Source organism: Sparassis crispa (genome assembly GCF_003851025.1).
Source record: "Sparassis crispa DNA, contig_000006F, whole genome shotgun sequence".
NCBI classification, from domain to species: domain Eukaryota; kingdom Fungi; phylum Basidiomycota; class Agaricomycetes; order Polyporales; family Sparassidaceae; genus Sparassis; species Sparassis crispa.
The window spans coordinates 1,173,474-1,193,626 of record NW_020939753.1 but is presented as its reverse complement, the minus strand read 5'-3'; the positions used below and the strand labels follow the sequence as shown (position 1 = coordinate 1,193,626).

General features: G+C 52.1%; 5 protein-coding genes across 5 annotated transcripts; 2 read left to right on the top strand and 3 right to left on the bottom strand.

Annotated features, from left to right (window-relative positions):
- On the bottom strand, window positions 1–3,911 carry SCP_0704420 (Probable di- and tripeptidase; the record flags this gene model as incomplete). Its single annotated transcript, XM_027760367.1, has 21 exons — window positions 1–126; window positions 186–260; window positions 327–449; window positions 514–656; window positions 710–856; window positions 909–967; window positions 1,018–1,088; window positions 1,142–1,217; window positions 1,271–1,305; window positions 1,361–1,604; window positions 1,660–1,751; window positions 1,805–1,941; window positions 1,999–2,098; window positions 2,158–2,343; window positions 2,393–2,464; window positions 2,519–2,704; window positions 2,753–3,373; window positions 3,432–3,448; window positions 3,502–3,610; window positions 3,684–3,823; window positions 3,884–3,911. 21 exons carry the CDS (start codon window positions 3,909–3,911, stop codon window positions 1–3), a joined length of 2,787 nt encoding a protein of 928 aa, XP_027616168.1.
- Window positions 3,912–6,924: 3,013 nt separating this feature from the next.
- SCP_0704410 (hypothetical protein) lies at window positions 6,925–7,699 on the bottom strand (the record flags this gene model as incomplete). The annotated part of the gene is made up of 3 exons (XM_027760366.1): window positions 6,925–7,332; window positions 7,413–7,498; window positions 7,549–7,699. The coding sequence occupies 3 exons, from the start codon at window positions 7,697–7,699 to the stop codon at window positions 6,925–6,927; spliced, it is 645 nt and encodes a 214-aa protein (XP_027616167.1).
- A 1,421-nt stretch (window positions 7,700–9,120) lies between these two features.
- On the bottom strand, window positions 9,121–11,933 carry SCP_0704400 (hypothetical protein; the record flags this gene model as incomplete). Its single annotated transcript, XM_027760365.1, has 4 exons — window positions 9,121–9,870; window positions 9,924–10,269; window positions 10,336–11,363; window positions 11,418–11,933. The coding sequence occupies 4 exons, from the start codon at window positions 11,931–11,933 to the stop codon at window positions 9,121–9,123; spliced, it is 2,640 nt and encodes an 879-aa protein (XP_027616166.1).
- A 3,712-nt stretch (window positions 11,934–15,645) lies between these two features.
- SCP_0704390 (hypothetical protein) lies at window positions 15,646–17,225 on the top strand (the record flags this gene model as incomplete). The annotated part of the gene is made up of 6 exons (XM_027760364.1): window positions 15,646–16,103; window positions 16,153–16,243; window positions 16,303–16,481; window positions 16,545–16,722; window positions 16,773–16,868; window positions 16,926–17,225. 6 exons carry the CDS (start codon window positions 15,646–15,648, stop codon window positions 17,223–17,225), a joined length of 1,302 nt encoding a protein of 433 aa, XP_027616165.1.
- Window positions 17,226–17,431: 206 nt separating this feature from the next.
- SCP_0704380 (3-O-alpha-D-mannopyranosyl-alpha-D-mannopyranose xylosylphosphotransferase) lies at window positions 17,432–19,976 on the top strand (the record flags this gene model as incomplete). The annotated part of the gene is made up of 9 exons (XM_027760363.1): window positions 17,432–17,928; window positions 17,978–18,295; window positions 18,341–18,391; window positions 18,442–18,451; window positions 18,499–18,664; window positions 18,713–19,138; window positions 19,194–19,409; window positions 19,463–19,714; window positions 19,771–19,976. The coding sequence occupies 9 exons, from the start codon at window positions 17,432–17,434 to the stop codon at window positions 19,974–19,976; spliced, it is 2,142 nt and encodes a 713-aa protein (XP_027616164.1).
- Between the last annotated feature and the right edge of the window lie 177 nt (window positions 19,977–20,153).

The following is a 20,153-nucleotide window of genomic DNA, read 5'->3' as shown; positions in this document are numbered from 1 at the left end:
TCAATCCTCCAATGCCGAGCCAGACAGGTTGGAGCGTGCGACGTTCAGCAAGAAGCGCTCTACGACCAACTTGCCTCTGTAAAGGTTCGAGAGGGAGATGCGCTCGTTCGGCAGGTGCGCCTGGTCCTGTTTACCCGAGCAGATTCAGCCGCATCCTGAATATCATATTGAACCAGGGAACTCACAGTGCTCTGGCCAAGAGGAAGGTGCAGCGCGTGGCAGGCAAATTCCTTCTCGAGGTACGGTACGGATGGGATCGACTTCAGAAATTACAATACCAGCTCAGTAACGCCGCATGGCAGAGTCAACTAGATGAAGCAACGCACCCCGCCTTCACGTATCCGCAGCGGTTCCGTGCCCCACTCGTCGCGCACCGCATCTTCCAACGCACGAAACCACGGATCGTCGAGCTCTCCGAGCCACCAGTCCGCCGTATGGTTGATACTCACCTGCAATACCCATCCGTCCAGCATGAGTGATTGGGAACACAGAAGATAGCAAAACACGACGTACTTGCAGTTTGTTCGGAGACTGCGTCCTGGCGAAGGTGGTCTTCAGATGATCACACAGCGCTTGGGCAATGGTCGTGAGATCTTGATCGGGCACGATGCGCAAGGAGACGTGTGCTTTCACCGTAGCAGGGATAACGGTAGAATCTAGTGCAAACTTGTTCAGCACCCGCAACTCAGTTGACATTAATAGCCCTTACTTCGTGGTCCAGAAACTTCGATGTTATGAATGGTAAGCGATGGTTCGCGCCATCGCGAGGCGAGCAACTGCGCTGGTGTTTGCGTGATGCCGGAGAGGACCGTGTACAGCTGCCGCTCATCATCAGTCAACGGACGCACGCTATCGTCTAAGTATGCCCGTCAGTGGACTGTACCAACGAAGATGGAAGGTGTTCGCACAGAAGCCTGGTATAGTCGCATGATTCTTCTCGTCTATCAGTGAACCAAGAAGCTTCACCCTGACATGCAGTCATGAGCGGGTATCGATCGAAGGGAGACGCGTACTCACATATCCAGCATAGGCTCTACCGCAGCTCCGCCCTCAACTCCGGAATGCAGATCCGGACCTTTATTCGATATCTAGTAGCATAATCAGTAAACAAATTGGAGCTATGATAGGAGCGCAGACTGACCTCCACGTTGCAATGCACAACACCTCGTAACCCGTAGGTGATGCAAGGTATGTCTTCCGCGATCCATGTCGAGTTACTAAACAAGCATGAGCATCACTCGCACAGTCACCGTGAGAAAGCAATACTGACCTAACCAAGATCGCATCAATCGATCCAATTGCATCCTAACATGCTGTGAGCAGAGAACGCGCCAGTAGTGAATACACTAATCATTCTGACCTTGTGGCGTTTCACTGCAGCTCCAAATCCACCGCTCCCTGCCTCTTCCTCGCCTTCAATCAAAAGCACGAGATCTAGCTCAAGCGCTCTCTGGCTGAGGAGGTCTGCAGCTGCACAAGCGACAGCCATGACCGGGCCCTTGTTATCAGTTGCACCTCGGCCATACAGATACCCGTTGCGCCCCGTCAGTGTGAACGGGTCGGACGACCAGCCACGCGGGGGCGCGGAAATTACGTCGTAATGCCTGAACAAAAGTGAGCGCCAGGACAAAGCGATGAGTTGTCATGGCCGCTTCGTACCCATAGAATAGAACGCGTGGTTTGCGCTGTTTTGTCTGTGATCCACGGAACGTTGCCAGTACGAGCGGGTTCGTGTTGTCGCCGGTGGGGAGCTGAGAAACACAGCTTAGCTACTCGTCCTCGATTGACGGATCACAGCACGCACCAACGACGCGTCCGCGCCGAGCTGGGAAAAACATTTGCGTAACCAGATGGCTGCCTGTCGGCAATCTTCACGGTTTGTGAGACAGTTGCTTACGCTCGGTATTGACACGAACGTGGAAAGCGCATATATCATCGTCTCTGGTAACGTGTGATTAGTGCCCGGATATCACATCAAGGTAAAGACGCGAGCCGTACCGTTGTTACATCTGGACTCCTCCTTATCGGAACGCTCTTGGATCCCATTGAAGGTGGACGTGCTGTGCTTGCGCATCTTCGGCGGCTCAACCTCCCAAACCTTCCCATCGTTGTCAGATAGCATTCTCTTGAATAATGACATCCTGGGATGAAACATACTTTGAGGTGATCATCATTTGCCCCTGTCACCAGAACAAAGCCCTGGTTGGCGTCGCTCAGCACGACTGAATCCGAGTTCGGAAGAGGAAGCGGTGAGGGAGGCGCTAGACGTGTAATGATGGAGGACAGCACGATTCCGTCATGTGCAGGCCAAGATGCTGTAAGATCGAATGAAGCCGACCAACGCTGCAGAGCCATTCAGAGAAGTGACAATAAAAAAGATCGGTTGGTGCACCTGAACCTGGCCATTTGCAGAGCAAGTGTATAGATCTGAATGCAGCATGGAAAGAGAGAGAACATCCACATTCTGTAGTTCACAAACCGTGAGTTGACACACGAAAATGAGACACACGAGGCTCACTTCCACGACGATGAGTGTGCGCACAAGTGTGCGTGTCTCTAGATCCCACACTTTGACGTGTCCGTCCTGGCAACCCGCGTATATCGTATCACCGCGTGCAACGAGGGAGAGGACAGCACCGCTGGAACACTCAAACGTATGCATGAGAACAGGGACAGACGACGTAGCCAAAGAAAGGTTCCATAGCTGAGAACGTGTTAGGATGGAGTATATGGGAAAAAATCAATTACAGACCTTGACAGTCTCATCTCCGCTCCCAGTCACGAGCTGTACAGAGCGCTGCTCGCCTTCTTCAGCCGTCCTCAAGGGCGGGTCCTCAGAGCCTTCGCGTATGCTGGGCACAAGTGCCATGCAGTATACATACCCGTAATGAGCGGAGTATATAACATTAGCAGCGGGCACCTGGAACACTGCAAGAGGATGTTCAATCACATGGGGCTCCTGCCTCACACATGAGTCTGTATCGGGAGAGCTCGACCTGCCAGAAAAGGTCGACAGAGAGCGCGGTGGTGTAGGCGGGAGCGAGGGATGAGACGAACAGGTGGGATTACGCGCGTTCAGGTCCGCTGGGCGCCGGGTGTACTGCGGATAACTATCAAAGAATTTGTGCACACGTCTGGATGTAGGGGTTGACGTGCCACTGACAGAAGTGCCATAGGCGAACGAATGCGCGAGATTTGGTGAGATGGAGGACGAGAGAGAAGCAAACGAGAACCACTGCAGTGAAGTGTCTTGACAGCCGAAGTAGAGCGTCTGGAGAGTAGGTGACCAGACAAGGGAGAACAGATCGCCAGAGTCAGTCTCAAGGTGAGGGTTTATCAGATAAAGCGGGCTCAGTGTCCGGGTCGACCAAACCTGCGAACAACATACGTCACTGAATGCTCAGGACAACGCACAGCCGTCAAGCACGTACGCGTATTGTACTGTCACCTAAACACGACGGTAAATCTGGTATTATAGAGAGGTCAGGACAGCAGACGAACCTGATGCACTGAAGAGCCACTGCTTGTCGGCTGCATACTCCAAGACGAGAATACTGCCGGTGTGACCTTGCAGTGTAGTCTTCAGCGTGAACGTCTGTTTGTCCCATACCTGACGCGCAGAGGAACGCGACGTTCCGCACCAGTCAGTACCTGACATCATCTCAGGTCGAAACACGACTGACAGAGATGACCTCTCCCTGACTTCCGCTGTAGATATGCTCGGCGTCGGCGGCAAGGCTCAGAACAGAGTTCTGTTCCTGAGACAGGGAATGAAAGAGCCTCGGGGGTTTACTAATCGGGTTAAGAGGCCTGCTCAGGGATGCTGGTAGAATGGGCTCGTGTATGAACGCGGATGCTTGAGACATTGATACGAGGAACGTACGATCTGGGGTTGTCGGGGACGAGGCCATCTACTTTATCTCCAGGTGGAAGCCCACAGAAACGTAAACCTCCGGGACAAATCTCGAACCGGATATGTAATTCAGTAGATGTGAAGTGATAGCGTAGAGAGAGATGAAATGGGTAGCAGCGGCGGTGTACATCTCAGATGACTTTCGAGCAGTTCAAACGCATGCGCATCGGGGCGCCAGTCCACTGTGGCAACTTGCTTTCTCCCATTACGACGCGGCGTCCCCCTCACGCGACCATCATGATTGCGACAGTTCGCAACAGTTAGCATTCTGTTCACGCCTTTAGCCTTCGCGTCTACCTCTTCGCTGCGCTCCAGTCAATTCATTGACCTCCTGGAATAGTCAGGGCAGATCTATTCGGGCCGTCGGACACGGATGAAATGTGCTGATGAGCAAAAGCAAAAGGGAACCCATCTGGCTTCCCGTAAAGCATTCACAACAGCCAATAGATGACTACGATAGAATTCTGCCCCTCTTGATTGGACCTATGAATTCGAAGCCGAAGATGAAGTTTACGGTCCCGAGGTGCGTCGGTACTTGCCAGTTGGCGCGTTGGTGTGGACGGCCCAGGAACTGCGCACGGTTCGTCAATTAGATTATGATACTATCCAAGCGACTGTCATCTCAAGACGCGGGGCAAATTTGGATCTCGTACCCGAGGCTTGATTCCCGTGCGCAAACATTTGCGCAGTTTCTCGTTCCAGGGGCAGAGAGGTCGTTAACACATGGCAGGCTGATCCCTGCACAACCTCCCAGAGAAGACTTCTCACTTACTCACTTACACATACATGGGGTGGGAGGTCCCACATTATGACAGCATGTTCTGCTTCCTTCTATGTTCTGCGTTCGATCAGCTGAAGCACTTCTTACGACCGGAAAGCTATCTCTAGGCACAGTGAGCCGTTTGCTCTCCGCGGTATACCTGACAAGGTCTCTTTCGCAGAGCTTTGGACGCCGACAAAGATAGCCTCCACGATCATTGAAAGGTTTCGTGTGTGAGCTATGAGCGGGCGCAGCATACGGTCAAGCAGATTCTCATCTGGAAGTTGCTGAGTGAAGTCGGTCTTGATCGCGAAACATATACCAGTACGTTTGTACGTTTGTCATATGGTAGGCTACGTGATACGTCGAGTCGATATATAATGCACGGAAGAGATTTCGCAAGTAATGACCAGGAGAGTGAGAACGTATCGACGAAAGAACCATCGTGTCGAACAGCGGCAGACAAAACATGGGAAAGAGCGCACAGAAAGAGTAGCTTTGTCTGTGCGCTGACAGATAACTACGCCATGCCGAAGCGAAGCGAGTCGCAGAAAGCAGGGTAACAGACGTATGACCAGCGTGAAAACAGTAACACATTCAAATAATGAGGTAGTAGTAACGTGCATAGCGTTGTAGAGGTCTCTGAAATTGAGTGAAACTTGATGAAGGATAACATATGGCTTTCTCCCAAAAGGGAATAATTATTGGGGTACTTTATGACAGGCTCGACCAAGAGGCAGGCGATCCCAGGATTAGTCTCCCGAGGGCAGATGGTAGACACTCTGCTTCAACCTCGTACCTCGGATATCCGTGTCTGACGTCTGCTTTCTATTACGGGCTCTTAGTAGGAGGTCGATTGCCGGTTGTAACTGCCGACCCGGCAGGTCATGTGCTTGTACAAATAGACCATAATTTCCAAGACGCGTCTGTTTACACGCGTTAGCGCCCGCATCGCGAGAGTCTCTCGTTGCTTTCCCTAGTGCGCTGCGACCGTGCCACAGCTTGGCTGATGTATTTATTCGCTCGTATTTAACTCTGGGATGTCCACTGTTCCGCCATCTCTTGACTGGTCCAAGAGAATACCTTATGATTGGACTTCACCTCAAGGTCTCGATAAATTAAAGCATGTCGTCACGCCGTCTCTCAATTATGAACCTCGGGAGTTCCAACTGTACGACTCGGCTTGCATCCTGAGTGGTCGAGATGTATTCTGTATCACGGCTACTGGTGATGGAAAGTCTGCCCTTATTTACATCCCCGTTTTGGCTCGGAAAGACATGATAGTGATAGTGATTGAGCCAACTAATTTCCTGGAAAGTGATCTGGTGCGAGATGTTCCTGCCTTTGGTTGTATCAATAACTCTTCATGACCACAGGCTTCAAATCTCACCACTCGAGGCCTGACCTCCGCGGTGATCAACGCAGACAGTCTGACACAAGCCTTGAGAGCCGGCCGTGATCTGTGGAAGGAGGCTAGAGATTGTCAATTCCAGGTCCTGACTTTCTCGCCCGAGACATTGCGAACGGCGGCGTTTGACAAACTCATACAAGACCGTCGCTTCCGCTCGCGTTGGGGTGTTTTGGTGACGGATGAATCTCATAAAGTCGATGAATGGGGGGCCGACTTCCGGACAGCATATTCGGATATCTGGTCGCTACGTTCGCGTGGCCCCGAGCACCTTGTTTTTGTCGCCCTCTCTGCCAGTGTTGAACCCGGACGTCAGATGACCAGCATTCTCCGGTCGCTTGGTTTTCGAGACGGATACTATTACCTTGACAAGCGCGACTGCGAGCGCCGCAATGTGGACTTCATCTTCCGGACCATCCAGTACCCCTCATCTGGCCATGAATTCCGGGACCTAGACTGGATGATCCCCGAGGACATGACCAAGGCCTCAGATGTGGAGAAGCAGGTGCTCTATTGCGACACAATAGAGCAAGGACATCGCGTCGCATGTTACCTGCGCAGCCTCCTCCCTCCCGCTCTAAAACCAGTCGGTCACATCATAGTACGTCACATGCATTCTATGAATTGCCCAGAGTGTAAGCGCGAGGGTTTCGCGGCACTCTACAAATGTGGATCAGAGCGGCAGGGTGCGATATTTGTGGCCACTGCAGTGCTCGAGGTGGGCATCGATATACCAGGTCTCCGTCGTATCGTCAGCTATGCAGGGAACCAGAGTGCGTCAGCGTGGATCCAAGAAGGAGGGCGATCTGCACGGGAGCCGAACACAACTGGAGAGGCGATCTTCTATATCAAAAAGTCGGATATTGATGCGGCACTAGCATATGTGAAGGCAGAGCCTCTCGATGAGCGGTTGCTGAGGGAACGCGACACAAGTGGTGATGCGGGAGGCGCAGGTGGAGGCCCCGCGTTGGACACTGATGTGGATAACTCAAACACTGAGGGTCGAGAAGATTGTGGCGAGGCATTGGATAAGAACGAGGACAAAGGCCTCATGCCCATTGGATAAGAGACAGTCTCACCGGACATGAACACGCACTCGAAGGTGGCGGGAGCAGGTGTCGGGGTAGGCGCTACAAAGAAGGGTACCCATCCACGTTCTCGTACCAGCACCAAGAAAGCAGCAATGGCGGCACCTGGTAAAAGGACTTGTACTGCACGTCTCTTGATCATAGCTGCCCATGCGCGTGGATACTGCATCACACGTCAAATCAATATGATTTACGGCAATCCAGGCATCTTGCATGATTGCGGGCGATGCAGCACCTGTTCACCACGTCCGATTCCTCCACCCCGACCACTTGCGGAAGACGTTGATTCCCCAGGGGTTCCGTCCTCGAGTTCGGGAACTGCAGCGGACCTATCGTCCACTTCAGATGACCCAAAAATACCTGGATATTTGAAGCTCACCATTAAAGATGGGGAAGAAGTTCGCAGGCTGCTGTTGAAAGCCGCACGTCGGATCCGTTCGAACGGACCTCCCACCATTGATCGCATGTTCATCAGTATGCGGTGCTTTCTTGACGACACTCACCTGAAGGCAATCACTCAAGACTTCCATCTAGTGCTTACAAGGGATGTTCTCGCACAACGGTTGAAAAGATGGCGGTACTGGGACAGCTTTGGAGGCGCGTTGTGGGAGGCTGTGAAAATTATTGGTGATGAGATGCGCGAGGTGCTGACAGAACGACACGAAGAGTCCCTGGCTAAGCGTCGCGCCACTGCACAGATGAAGCGTGAGGAGAGGCGCGAGGAGGCAGAGCACATGGAGGAAGAGAGAGTTCACTCTGAACTCGTTACGCTGGGTCTCGACGCCGTGAAGCGGGTGACGTTGAAGGTCACAGCTACAAGCCAGGACACTCAATTGACTGGCAGGAGAACATCGGAGAACTCTACAGCACGGCAGTTACTGGAGTCCGTGCCGCCCGAGCGATTCTACAATTCTTCTCGAGTTCCATCAAAGCGAGGCGCACCTTCAGATGAGGGCAATGAGTCCGTCAAAAAACGCCAGCGAACGGCGCACCCTTCCACGGTGAGTGTGACGAGCATGGGGTCGCTCAAATGCGCGAGTCATGACAGGACCTCGGAAAATACGCCAAATAACCCTTATCCAGGAGAGGTCAAAATGTCTAAGCGCCGAAACCCAAAATTCGAGGTTTTTGTCCGTGAAATCGTGAGGGTCCAGCGGTTTTATGATAATATGTCTGGATTGGGCATATGGGTTCTGTGAACCGACTTTTTGTCCGGATCGATAGATAAGGCTTCGAAAATCTCAATTTTTGTCCGGACGGCCGGATAAGGCTCTAAGAAATCATATTGTATGCTGTACTACGCCAACTGCGAGAGGAAAGCTCTGAGAAACTAGCCCGTTGCATCACCTATCTCCTTGGTACCCCTGCGCCTCAACTTCTGGAGTTCCAGCACCGCGGAATTGAGAATCTTCAGATTTTGTAGCCAGCGGACGAACATGTCGGAGCTCTATATTAGAAGTCAGTGAACGAAAGCCGTAGGATAGGACTAAGTATTTGAAGGGTACAGTTGACGAGCAACTCGGAGCACGGGAAACGATCGCTAAGCGCGCAGGAAACGATCGCTAGGCGCTCAGCGCTGTCAAACGAGCGGCTCATGGTCGGACCGAGGTATAAGGGTTAGGGTTCAACCCCCCACGCTTGTCTGGACTGAGGCATAAGGCTTCGAGCAGAATTTGGTCCGATTTGTCTGGATTGGATAAGAGTTGAGCGTATTTTTCGGCCAAATTTGTCCGTGAAAGCATAAGGGTTGGTCAGGCTATTTTCCGAGGTCCTGTCATGACTGACATGGGTATGACAGATGTGCATCAAAAGTACTTATGACACACGTATTGGAAAGGAAAATAGGGACCCTCTTCCAAGTCCCTCCACTGCTGTGCGCCGCTCTAAGAGGCTGTCAGGCGTGCAATAGTGAGGCGATATTGGACTTTAATACACTTACATTTGGCTACAACTAACTAGATTCGTCGCCTGACTCCGACTCGGTCGTACTGTCATCGCTGTCCCATAATAGGTATTCTTCATGGTCTTGTTCCAGTTCAGCGGCCCCGTGAATCAGCTGCCCATTAACGAGCACACTTGGTAGTGATGGTATGTCGGAGTCCTCTCGTCCACTGGTGATGTCAGGATTACTGGCCACCGCATTCGTATCAAGATCCTCGTCACCATGAATTGCACCTGCATCTCGCAATGTTCTCGCAACAAAGTCTTTGATGCGTTTTCCGTCAACCAGACGCTGATAACCAACTTCGAAATCATCTTGCGCTGCATGTGTCGATGTGCGACCCACTCGGAAGCGATGCAAACCCTGTTCTGCAATGTGTCGGGCAAGCTCCTTCATTGCGGCTTCTTTCTGATCGCGCCGATGAGAGCCACCGTGGTCTAACAGGCGAACACCCGCCTTCATGGATGCCATGGATTCGAGGAATGCCCGAATATTCAGAGCAATGACATCGCGAAAGAATGGACCTCCAAATGTCACGTCTGCTCGTTGAGACATCTTCTTGAGCTGCTTGATATTCTTCTCTTGCATGAGATCCATTGGAAACCAGCAACCTTCGATCCCTGACAGATTGCAGAGCCAATTGTTCAAGATTGCTTTCTTCAACTCATCGGAGTATTCAAACTCGAAATTGCAGGTCAATTCAAGCAACTCATTGGTGTACTTACTTTTCCCAGAACCTGCGAAGGTAAATGTCCATACCTGGCTGTAGTCAGCAGGCTACTCTGGCATCGGGTGTGAATAGTATAACTCACCGACATTACATTCATTGCACGTCCTATATCTCCCTCCGCAATTGCACACTGGAATTCGTAGTGGAGCATACTGTCTCGCATCCGTAAAATTGTGTTCGCAAGCACCTGGTCACCTCTAAAGGAAGGTCCGCTATTTCCTGTCTCTGTATCTCCTTCCGCATGTGCCGCCCAGGGATCACCGGTGGCAAAGACACCCTGAGGGTCCTCCATAGGGTCTAGTGCATGGGTGTATCCATCAACAGTCAGGTAACGGTCAAAAATATTGTTTGCGTGCTTCAACAAGTCTTCGAATGAACTGGCCTGGGGGTGAAAATGTTCGTGAAGATCGGCAACATCTAATTCAATTCTACATGCCAAAAGTATGGGTTGTGAGTTCATGTCACTGGAGACAATACAGCGATAGGTCACACACCGCCAGCAATCAAGTACCTCTGCTCTTAATGTGTCGAAAATGAGGCGTTGTGTTGGGTAGTAGTCTGGTCGCCTCTGATCCTTCACCTTCCGTCCCAATAGCACATTTGCTGAACGGAATGAGGAAAGATCATCAGCAGTAGAAACGCCCCAATGGGTATTAAGGACACGCTCGAGATCAGCCCAACCCATGTGCCATAGCTGAATCAAGGGAAGCACCCAACCATGACGTGAATAACCATGGGGACAGGTGGTGACATATCTCTTGAGCGTCTGGAGCTTCTCCACTGTTGATTGATCTCCACCAATGATAACCAACATCTTCTCAATTTCCTCCTTCGGCATTCCCAGTTGCTCCACTAGCAGGTCTTCCAACACCTTCGCATTCTCCGCGGTGTTACCTTCGTTGTAGTCTGATGTTGCCATTGGATATAGACCTGTCTTCCGACCCTTGCGCATCCGGTGTATCATCAATGTGGTCTCGAAGCGAATGCGTAGGAGTGGAAGATGGACCGATAGAGCAGGTATTGCTTCGATCAGGATTGCTAGAATGTGTGTTGCCATCGTCGCATTCAATTTCATCCAATTGATGCGTTTGTAGAGTACTCCAAGATCAAGCTGCTTCCGCCGCTCTTGCTGCTGCGACTCCCGCAGAGCCTTGACGTCGAATGCCTTCTCCACATCACAGTCCTCAAGCTCCACATACGTCGCTGCAGTACCATTGTGAATTGCATCCTTTTGGCCCAGATCGGGATCCCAGGCACGCTTCATACGATTGATGTTGTCATAGATTAGAAGGAAAGCACGGGAAGTCGACTTTCGCTGTATAACCTCTTTTGCAGATACGGCAAGCCTGCGCAGTAGCTTGAGCACAGAGGTATAAGAGACACTAAATCCAAGGCGACTGAGGATAGAGTACAGGCCATGATGAGCGGTGTGTGCGAACAGCCACACTCCAACCACTTTACGAAATGCAGTCGAATGCAGATTCCGAGCACTCATGAGTAGAAGGCATGCAGTGAGAACAGTCTGAACAGCTTCAGCATTCAAACCACTTCAAAAATGATGTGATAGTAGACTCACGACGAGAGGGTCCTTGCGGTTCTTTCCTCTGCCTGACGGGGCATTTCGCATTAGATAATCGGCATATGACACAGGCAGGTTCACAGCAGAGCTCTGATTTTGTTCATGGGGTATTGAAGAGGTTACTCGTTCTGGTGAAATCACAGGCCGTGCTTCGGAAGGTATTGCACAAGCAATCAGCAGGCGTACAATGGTCGGAGCCTTGCTCTCATACAAGGACATCATTTTCTGCATTGAAAAATTCAGAACAAATTCCCATGTAGCGTCCTTGTCCTTCAAATGGAACCCGCCACCTTTGGCAGAGACTTCCGCAGCCTCACAGTCAAGTATTTCTTCCACCTTTCCTATCGCCCACTCCTGCAGCCGCTTTCTCGCCATGGCCTTTCCTTCGCCACGGACCACCTGACTAGTGAGTTGGGAACCCGTAGTGGACTCTTCTGCAGGTGAGCCATTTGCGGACTCCCTCCGGACATTGTTGCGGACAGGTGTCAGCGCACTATGTCTACTCGTGAACATGAGTTCCACAATATCGTGGGCTTGCACAGCAGAACGATCAGAGAGGAAATGAGAAACCATCTGTATGCGAACTTGAGAATTGTTCTTATCCCCGCGTTTCGGTTCGGTGAAGAGTGCCTGCAGGAAAGAGCCGAGGCTGAATCGCCGTCGCTGAATTTCCTTCAAGATGGCTTCGAGGTGGGCCATTTGCGTCTTATCGATAGAGACAGTGGGAGAGTTTGGCGGCAGGACACTGTAAGACTGCGCCATAGGTAAGTCGGACTGTCAGGCAAAGGAATACGTTGTGCGCACGGAGACTCTTAAGTGTGGTGGAGCTTACCACCGAGCCGGGTCACGTGGTATTACAGATTGTTGATACTCCGCACTATTGAGAACTAGTGTATTTCCAGCTCCGTCTAAATTGTCCGACCTCTCGACAAGGAGGCGCGTCAGAAAACAGACTACCCAGGATCGCAGACACTGACCCTTAAAGCGCGATCACGTGAGTGGCTTTGTTGTGCCATATTGACGCGCCGTGGCTCTGGGATAAAATTGACGAAACTCCGCGCTTGGAACTTGCTGTTGACCTTGTGTCGGCGTTCACGCTCTCATTTCACATCGACGCACATCTCCCAACCCATGTTTCACCCGCTCACCCACGACCTTCCGATGGCCCTCAATGCTCCAGGCCCCTGTCCGCGACACTGCACACGCGCTTTGCCAATACTTCGATGCCGCCTCCAGCCAACACATTGCACTCCCAACCAGAGTGGAATCTAACCCTAAGTGCTTTTTGGGCTACTTCGCGTCTCTATTTTGCTTTAGGGAAGGATATTATGTCTGGTGCGACGACTCGAGCAATGTCGCTGTGGACGAGGCCAGAACTTCTTTACGCGAGGGTGCATCTATCGAGCGTCTGGATCTAGCAGGACTGCGCGTAGTTGGATTATGCATCAGCAGTCGGAGAATATATTGCTCGTCATGACCCCTCCAAAGCCACTCCTTATCGCATCTCCGGAAAGTGTGCCCTACCCGTGCCACAGTCGACTGATCCTTCCGGATGCCACGCACAGATCTCCGCTAGTGCTACCTCGGGATCCCGAGTTGTCTCTCCTGGGCAAAATTTCCCGTCACGCACAGGAAACCATGTTTGTGCCCTGTGAGGCTGAACGTGCGCTTCCCCACGTGGATGGCCCTGTGAGCGTCAGAGCAGGAAGGTAGCATCGGCACGCGCGAGATCTTGCATCTTGGAGGTTTGCGATTCCGGGGTGGACACCAGAGAAGCGTCGCGGGACCTAATTGGATATGTTTTGGAGGGCGAACGAGTCACGCACATTCCGACTGCGAGTTTACTGCGGATGCTGCTACGCGGATGGGTCACGAACCGACCTCATAGGTTGTCTTTGCCCATATTGTTCCCTTCTGCTGGAAACTTGTGCTTAGATGCTCCAAGCTGCGGAAGCGCTGGACCAACAAGCATTTCTAATCCTTCCCCGAACGAGCTTTCCGTACCGGACGCAAGTAGCCTGGGTCTCTGACTCACCATCCGGAGCGGCGTTCGTCCTGACTACAGGGCCGGGATACGGGCGTCGCTCACCCCCGGCGAATTTTGGTAGATTTTGCTCGCCGCAGGCTACCTGATATCCCTCGCTGCTGTAGCTGGCTGTGGCAGGGACGCAAAGGCAGGACCTGGAAGCGTCGGCTGGCGCTGCACAATCACCTGGTTACGTGGTTCGCAGGCGTTGGATCACAAAGTGCGTGTGCTATGTCGGGACGTACAGGATCGCACAGGAAGGCGTGGTGAGTGATTATTTGGTTGTGACTCCGAGAGATTGCGGGGCACCGGTGTGAGAGTGTGTTTGGCCTAGAAGCCACGCACGGTAGGGGGAACGGGTGTACAGCGGTGGGTCGACTGCCGCAAGTATGGTTCCTTTGTGTCTGTCTGGCCGCCCCCAACTCTGGTCCTTCCAGTACAGGAAGGCCAACTGCAATCGCCCTCCGCGCGCTAGTAGCTCGATCCCCACTCTGTTTTCGTTGCTCTGATACTTGTATGTGGCATGTTGTGGTGCGTCGGGCTTGCGTCAGTGCCTCACCCAGACGTCTCGGTCGGTTGGATGTAGCTGTGTGTGTTTTTGCCATCTAGCTCTTGCGGAGACCTGTCTCCTCGAGCTCGCTTTCCTGGTTTCGTTCTCGCTCTTCCATGCATTGAATAGCTCAGAGAGCTCCTCGCTGCCTGTGTTTCTTTCACTGTAGCCCCAATGATCCAGGGGGACTGGTACCGCTCATCCGGGTTTCTTCCCTTGCCCAGATCTTCGCAAAGGACTCCTCGCTGGTGGCTAGATTCCTCCACTGTCTGCCGGAGTGTGATTCTTTCGGGTTATTGCACAGAGATTCGTTCTCGAGACCGGCGGCAGTTGCGCGTATACCACATGGTGGATATGCCTGGCTGTGTAATCAGCCAGTGAGGGCCGTTCCCTCGCGGAGGCTCATCTGGCCAAGGCGCCAGGGATCAGGAGGGTGATGTGTAGGTCCTCTGGCTAGGGGTTACGGTTGGACACCGGACGGTTTGTGAGTGCTAATCGGTGCGTACATACAGGAAGACGATGCGGGCTAGATGAGCAGTTTGAAGGCGGCGAGCAGGACAGATGCGTGGCCATTGGTCCACGAGAAGATATTGCGCAGTCTCGGAAGACGGACTGTGTCTGGGAGGCGTCTGCCTCCGCCACGTATGAGCATGTCGTCGCCCGAGAGGGTACAGACACGTAATACGGGCGACAGGGACGAGTGGACGGAAACTCCGAAGCCCTTGGGCACTAGGAGAAGTATGATGGAGCAGGGTCGAGGGAACGCGCGCGGTAGTCAGTGGTGTCGCTGGCGGGGGGAGGTAGCATGGTCCGGCTACCTTCGAGAGTGCGCTGCATGGACACCGTGCGACGGGTGCGTTCGCAAGGACGCTGCTCGTAGTAGTGCTTCTACTCCAATTTTTTCCACCTTCACGCTTTCGTGGCGTATTGGTCATTCAGCGGTGCCTCCAGTTGTGTGGGAGGAGGTAACGTATTTATTGCCGATTTTTTAATATGACCAGTTAATAATTCATGAATTTGCGTAGATGTTGTCAAACTTAAACGTGATGTTCAGAATGTGAGTGTCTATGCTACGCGATCACTTCGATACAGAAATTGCTTCACGAACTTAGGCTTTTTACTCTAGATTCGATCATTGCCTTATTATACTTATAGAACGCTTCCGCACCATCTACTTCGGCGTATACACAGTAGTGATTGCACGCAAATATTCTGACCTGGTTTTATAATGGAGAAGAGAGTTAGTTCCTGATGGTTTTGTGCCCCTGGGACGCGCCCAGGCGTGAACGCGAGACGCGCCAGTTTCCCGAACAACGTTACATACCCTATACGTACGCGAACGCGAAACGCGTCGAAATCATGTGATCCAAACTTCGAATTCGGGTGCGGCCAGGGCTTGCGCATTGCAACCACGCATTTGCAGTCGTGTTGCAAGGTATCTTTCGGCGATCCGCAGTTTATCCTGCACGGCCAGTTCGTGTCACAGAGGCTTGAGTTGGCCGAAGCGTTGATCTGTCACGGTGAGTCGGCATCACTCTGTCTCCTACTCTTGCTAGACAGACAACGAGATACTTACCTACATCCTTGAATGTCGTCCAGTTGTGAATTGAATAGCAGAATTTCGTTCGGGCACAGATTTTGAGTGAACCATGGCGTTGCACATGAGCACGATAATATCTCGCACGGCATCCGACATTCTCTCACAGCTCTCGTATATCCGACCTGCCTTGTCCTCACATATCCCATTGTTTTCCATCTCTGTCTCACCTAATACGAAAGCAGACGAACTCTCCGCTCTCGTTTCCCATCTAACATCGCAGTCTAGTCATGGCATCGGGTGTCTTTCAGCTTCCATTCCTTCGACAGATCCTACATGGCAAGAGAGTATCGCGTGTTCTGTCGCTTTATTTGACAAAAGTATGGCTACGCCGTTTCGGAGCACGATTCCCGGTATAAATACTCCTCAAGTCGGTCGCTGGCATTCGTTCCGCAAGAGAAGCGAAGACGCTGATGATGAGCTTGGTGATACAGCCAACATAAATTGGGATGATATTTGGTCCAGGAAACTCGGACGTGGTTTCCTTCCCCCCGAAATCCCAACCCAGGAGTGCGTTATTTGTGGTACTGACCAGTGCTCCCATTGACGCCATGAATAGTCATGAAGCAGTGGGCACAATTGTCTATTTCTCTGACGGTGCTCCAGAAGGACTTTCCAACGCCCTTCACACTCTTGGTTCTGCTACCAAAGTCCGTGACCCGAGTTCTATGCATCACTTTGTCTTTGAATTTACGCTGTTGCATTGAAGGTAGGCCTGATTGCTTCGTCGACTCCTTTTGTCACTGGCCGGCCGTTTACGCTCTTCCATGGGACATCTATTTATTCCTCTGGGGCAGTGGGCCTTTACCTCGCCTCGTCTGCCAGGCCACGTTCATATGTTGAATTTCCGGGTCTACAAAAGTTAACAGAGCCTCTCACGGTAACGAGGTATACTGCCCACAGATGGCTTATCGGTCTGACTGTTTTGCAAAAACTGACGTACATTACTAGTTCAAAAGGCAATCTGGTACACTCACTCGACAATACCAATCCTTCCCGCTTACTTCTGTCCGCTATCGAGAAGAGTGGCAGCGCGTCAAGGCGTGTCACTGTAAGAGCTCCGGATGCGAACATGAAAGATGACCAGTATTATCTCGCTGCTCTCCGCAGAGTGGGCGAACAATATGAAGTAAAGCTCTCAATCGTCGTTAACCCCGGGTTTCTAACGGCATTGTGCAGTTGCACCAGCTCTTTACTATCATGTCTGGTGATCCATCCCGTGGCACGCTTGCCCTCGGGAGTGATACTGCGCCTTCAGAGGGTACGCCGGTTCAGGTATGTTCTCGCTGCACTCCTTCTGAGAATGTATTACTGAACTCTACTTTGCACTAGATATACCGTCTTCCGGCGGAGTTCTCTCCAGATACCCTAGCGCGATATCTAGTGGACTCGAAGACGTCTGCTCCCCGCAAAACGTGCAATGTTATATTCACCGTCTCACCTGATGTGGACCACCGCTCTGTGCCTGTGGTGATAAACGAATCTATGGAGACAATCGTTCTCGACGATGTTTTTATTGCTGCGTCTGAGAACGGGTTCGTTGTGGATGACCGTGTGCTTGGCGACGGGGGTGATCGGCCTTGGCGTTGCACGATTCGCGGTGGTCTGTTTGGGTTGGAGTGGGATCGTTGACTTGTACTCTCCTACGAGAGCAACTGTCCCGTATATCATCTATGCATTGCTTCCGACCAACGCTGGACTTTGCTTGTATAGCTACTCTCTGGTCTCTTTTGAGCAGGTTATTTTTGTAACTGTGTGCCTGATGCCTATTCTGTATTCGCTCTGCCACTGCGAGAACTGCACACGATGCAAACCTCTTTCCTCTCCATGTCCCTACTATGAGTTCTGCATCCTACCTACCCGTCACTCGAGTCCCCTTCCATGGAAGCAGTAGCAAGATCGTTGCTTTCACCGCCCTGGGCGCATTGAGGCGACGGGCCGTCTTCGCCGGGCTACTGACCACCTCTCTTCTCGTCTTGTTCGTCTTGCTGCGGTACACTCTCAAGGAATTTGACATAGAGGGTGCGGGGCTGGATATTTTGAGTCCTTCGGTGGACTTGCTGGCATATTTGCCTCTCGAAATTCCCAAAGGCTCCAGCTTATCAGCACGCCTCAAGCCTGTGCGCGGACTTCCGATTTCTTGTCTCGACGCACATTTTGCTCTGGGAGAAATATGCTACGAAAAGGAGATACAACCAATTGACGTGCTTTGGACATGGGTGAACGGATCTGATCCACTCCTACAGCGCGCAAAATCGAGTGCACAGGAACGCTACGAAAGGAAAGACCCGTACCGACCTATGATAGATGCATCGTCACAGGCGAGGCTGTATAGGTGCGAATTATCGCTGCACGCTCCTATACATTCGTTGAAACGGCACCAGGGACCACGATGAGCTGAGACATTCGCTCCGTTCGGTTCTGCAGCACTTCCGCGGATACACGACCCGATTTCACGTCCTAACAGCCGACTTTCCCGTGCCTCGTACTCCTGCTCCTACCAACGCCACTAACTCCACATCCAACACTGTTGACTCTACTATCAATTACACGCTGTCCGATTCATGGCGCCTGGGACAGATCCCACAATGGCTGGACCTGGATAAACGAACAGACTCAGTCTGGAAGGACGGAAGTGTAGCGCTGTCTCTTAAACACCATGCCGAAATATTCACCCCTTACGAGGGTACCAATTTCAATAGGTGAGTCAAAATGTCTGTTTTTTATACTCCCACTGATTCTCGAAGTCTGGCCATCGAGTCGCAATTAACTCATTTACAAGATATCTCCGAGAATTTGTGCGTTAACCCAGTCCGGTGCGCTGAATTTAATCCTGACTTCATTGCAGCATCTATATGGTCAGCCAGCTTCGCCTGAACTTGACTTGTCCAGCTGACATTCTCAGAATGACGATCTCTTCATGATGAACCCAATGACGCACACGAGCTTCTATACGTCGGCATACGGCGTTGTTTTGCATCTGCAATCCAACCTCCTTGTTCCCCCAACGAAGCCGCACCCGAGAACACAAGGAGAATGGAAGAGTATGGGCCTAACTAACACAATGCTTGGTATGTAGGTCTTCGCAGCTCTTCAATGTGTGTTTGATCGTTCTCCAGGGACGAGGTTTGGCATCCGCTACCGTCCGTACGTGGTGCATGAGGCGAAGACGGCATCCGTGCCATTGCTGCACGAAATGGCGCTTATGTGGCCCGGGCAGTTTGCGCTGACGGCGACGCACGCATTCCGCGAGACGCAGGGTGGTGACGGTGACGTGAACACAATGTTCTTACTATCGCATTTCGTCGTCGAGCGTGCTCGCGAGGCATTGCTGTGGAGCTGGATTGTTGGGCGCGTCGGAGGCTTGGAAGACGAATGGGGAGAGCGGGAGGCGTCGCTCGCCTGGGCGGAACTGGGCGGTGGACTGGAGGATAAGGGTCTTCTTGTCCAGACTGAGTACAGGGATACGTTAGAGAAGTCGAGAGTAGAGAAGTTCCTGAAGGAGAGTGGGCATAAAGGGCAGGGTAAGACGACGTATGTCTTCTGTGAGTTTGAGAAATCTACCCCTCCTGTTTGTTCGGTGATCCAATTTTTTGGTAGCTTCTCTGGACGGTTATCCTTACACGACGTTGGGGACCAGCGGCCAGCCAAGATGGCCGTCAATGGCCAGAGATACAGGACCTGGAGACCTTCCGAGTTGCAGGATCTCATACCAGGACTGCTTCACGACCAACGAGGGGTTTAGGAACAGCACGACTACTGCTAGCGGAATGTTCATGAATCTAGCTTTCCGGAAACCCAGATGCGGGGATTGTGGTAGGTTGGCGTCGTAATCCATGAATGCATCTTAAGCTGACTGGGATGACAAGCAATCATGGCGCTCGTACATGCGAGCGGCAGCATCGGGCTGTCGAAATTCCTGCCATCGCAGGAGCGTACACTGCCAGCCTCGTTGCAAGACGGTGACGGTGGAGATCAGCCTGCGAAAGTCCCACATTTACCGCTGGTCGCTGACTGGCAGAACGGCGACTTCAGCCTTCGTGCAGTTATGAACACGACGCGGACGAGCAGTGTCAAAGACTGGGCCTTACAACTCCTGCAGCGCTACCGATACATGATAGGTCCGTCAGTATTCTCCTGACCTAGATGCCGCGCTGAACTTGCGTCCCTGCTATAGGAGAGACCCCTTCATTATTTGAACGCATCACCAGTCCTAAGCAGCTGACGGCAGTGCTAAACCGGATCGATGCGAAGTCGGACATTGCCCTACTGTGTCTGAACGACGACGTCGCCATCGAGCGGGTGGACGCGCCGGTAACAGCGATTCTGAAGAAGTGGCAAAGCAAACAGTGGACGCGCCGTGCGAGCTGGGAAAAGTCGTAGCCCGCGCCGGCGCTGTTTTGCACGTAACTTATCATGCTATCATGCAGTGACAGTTTTGTTCTTGTAGCACAGTCGTTCATGCTCTCCACAGTCGCTCAGCTCTCCATAGTAGATAGATACCCCGGGTCCCTTGGTTGAAATCCGCGGCGTCTCACTCCTCCGGAATTATCTGTTTGC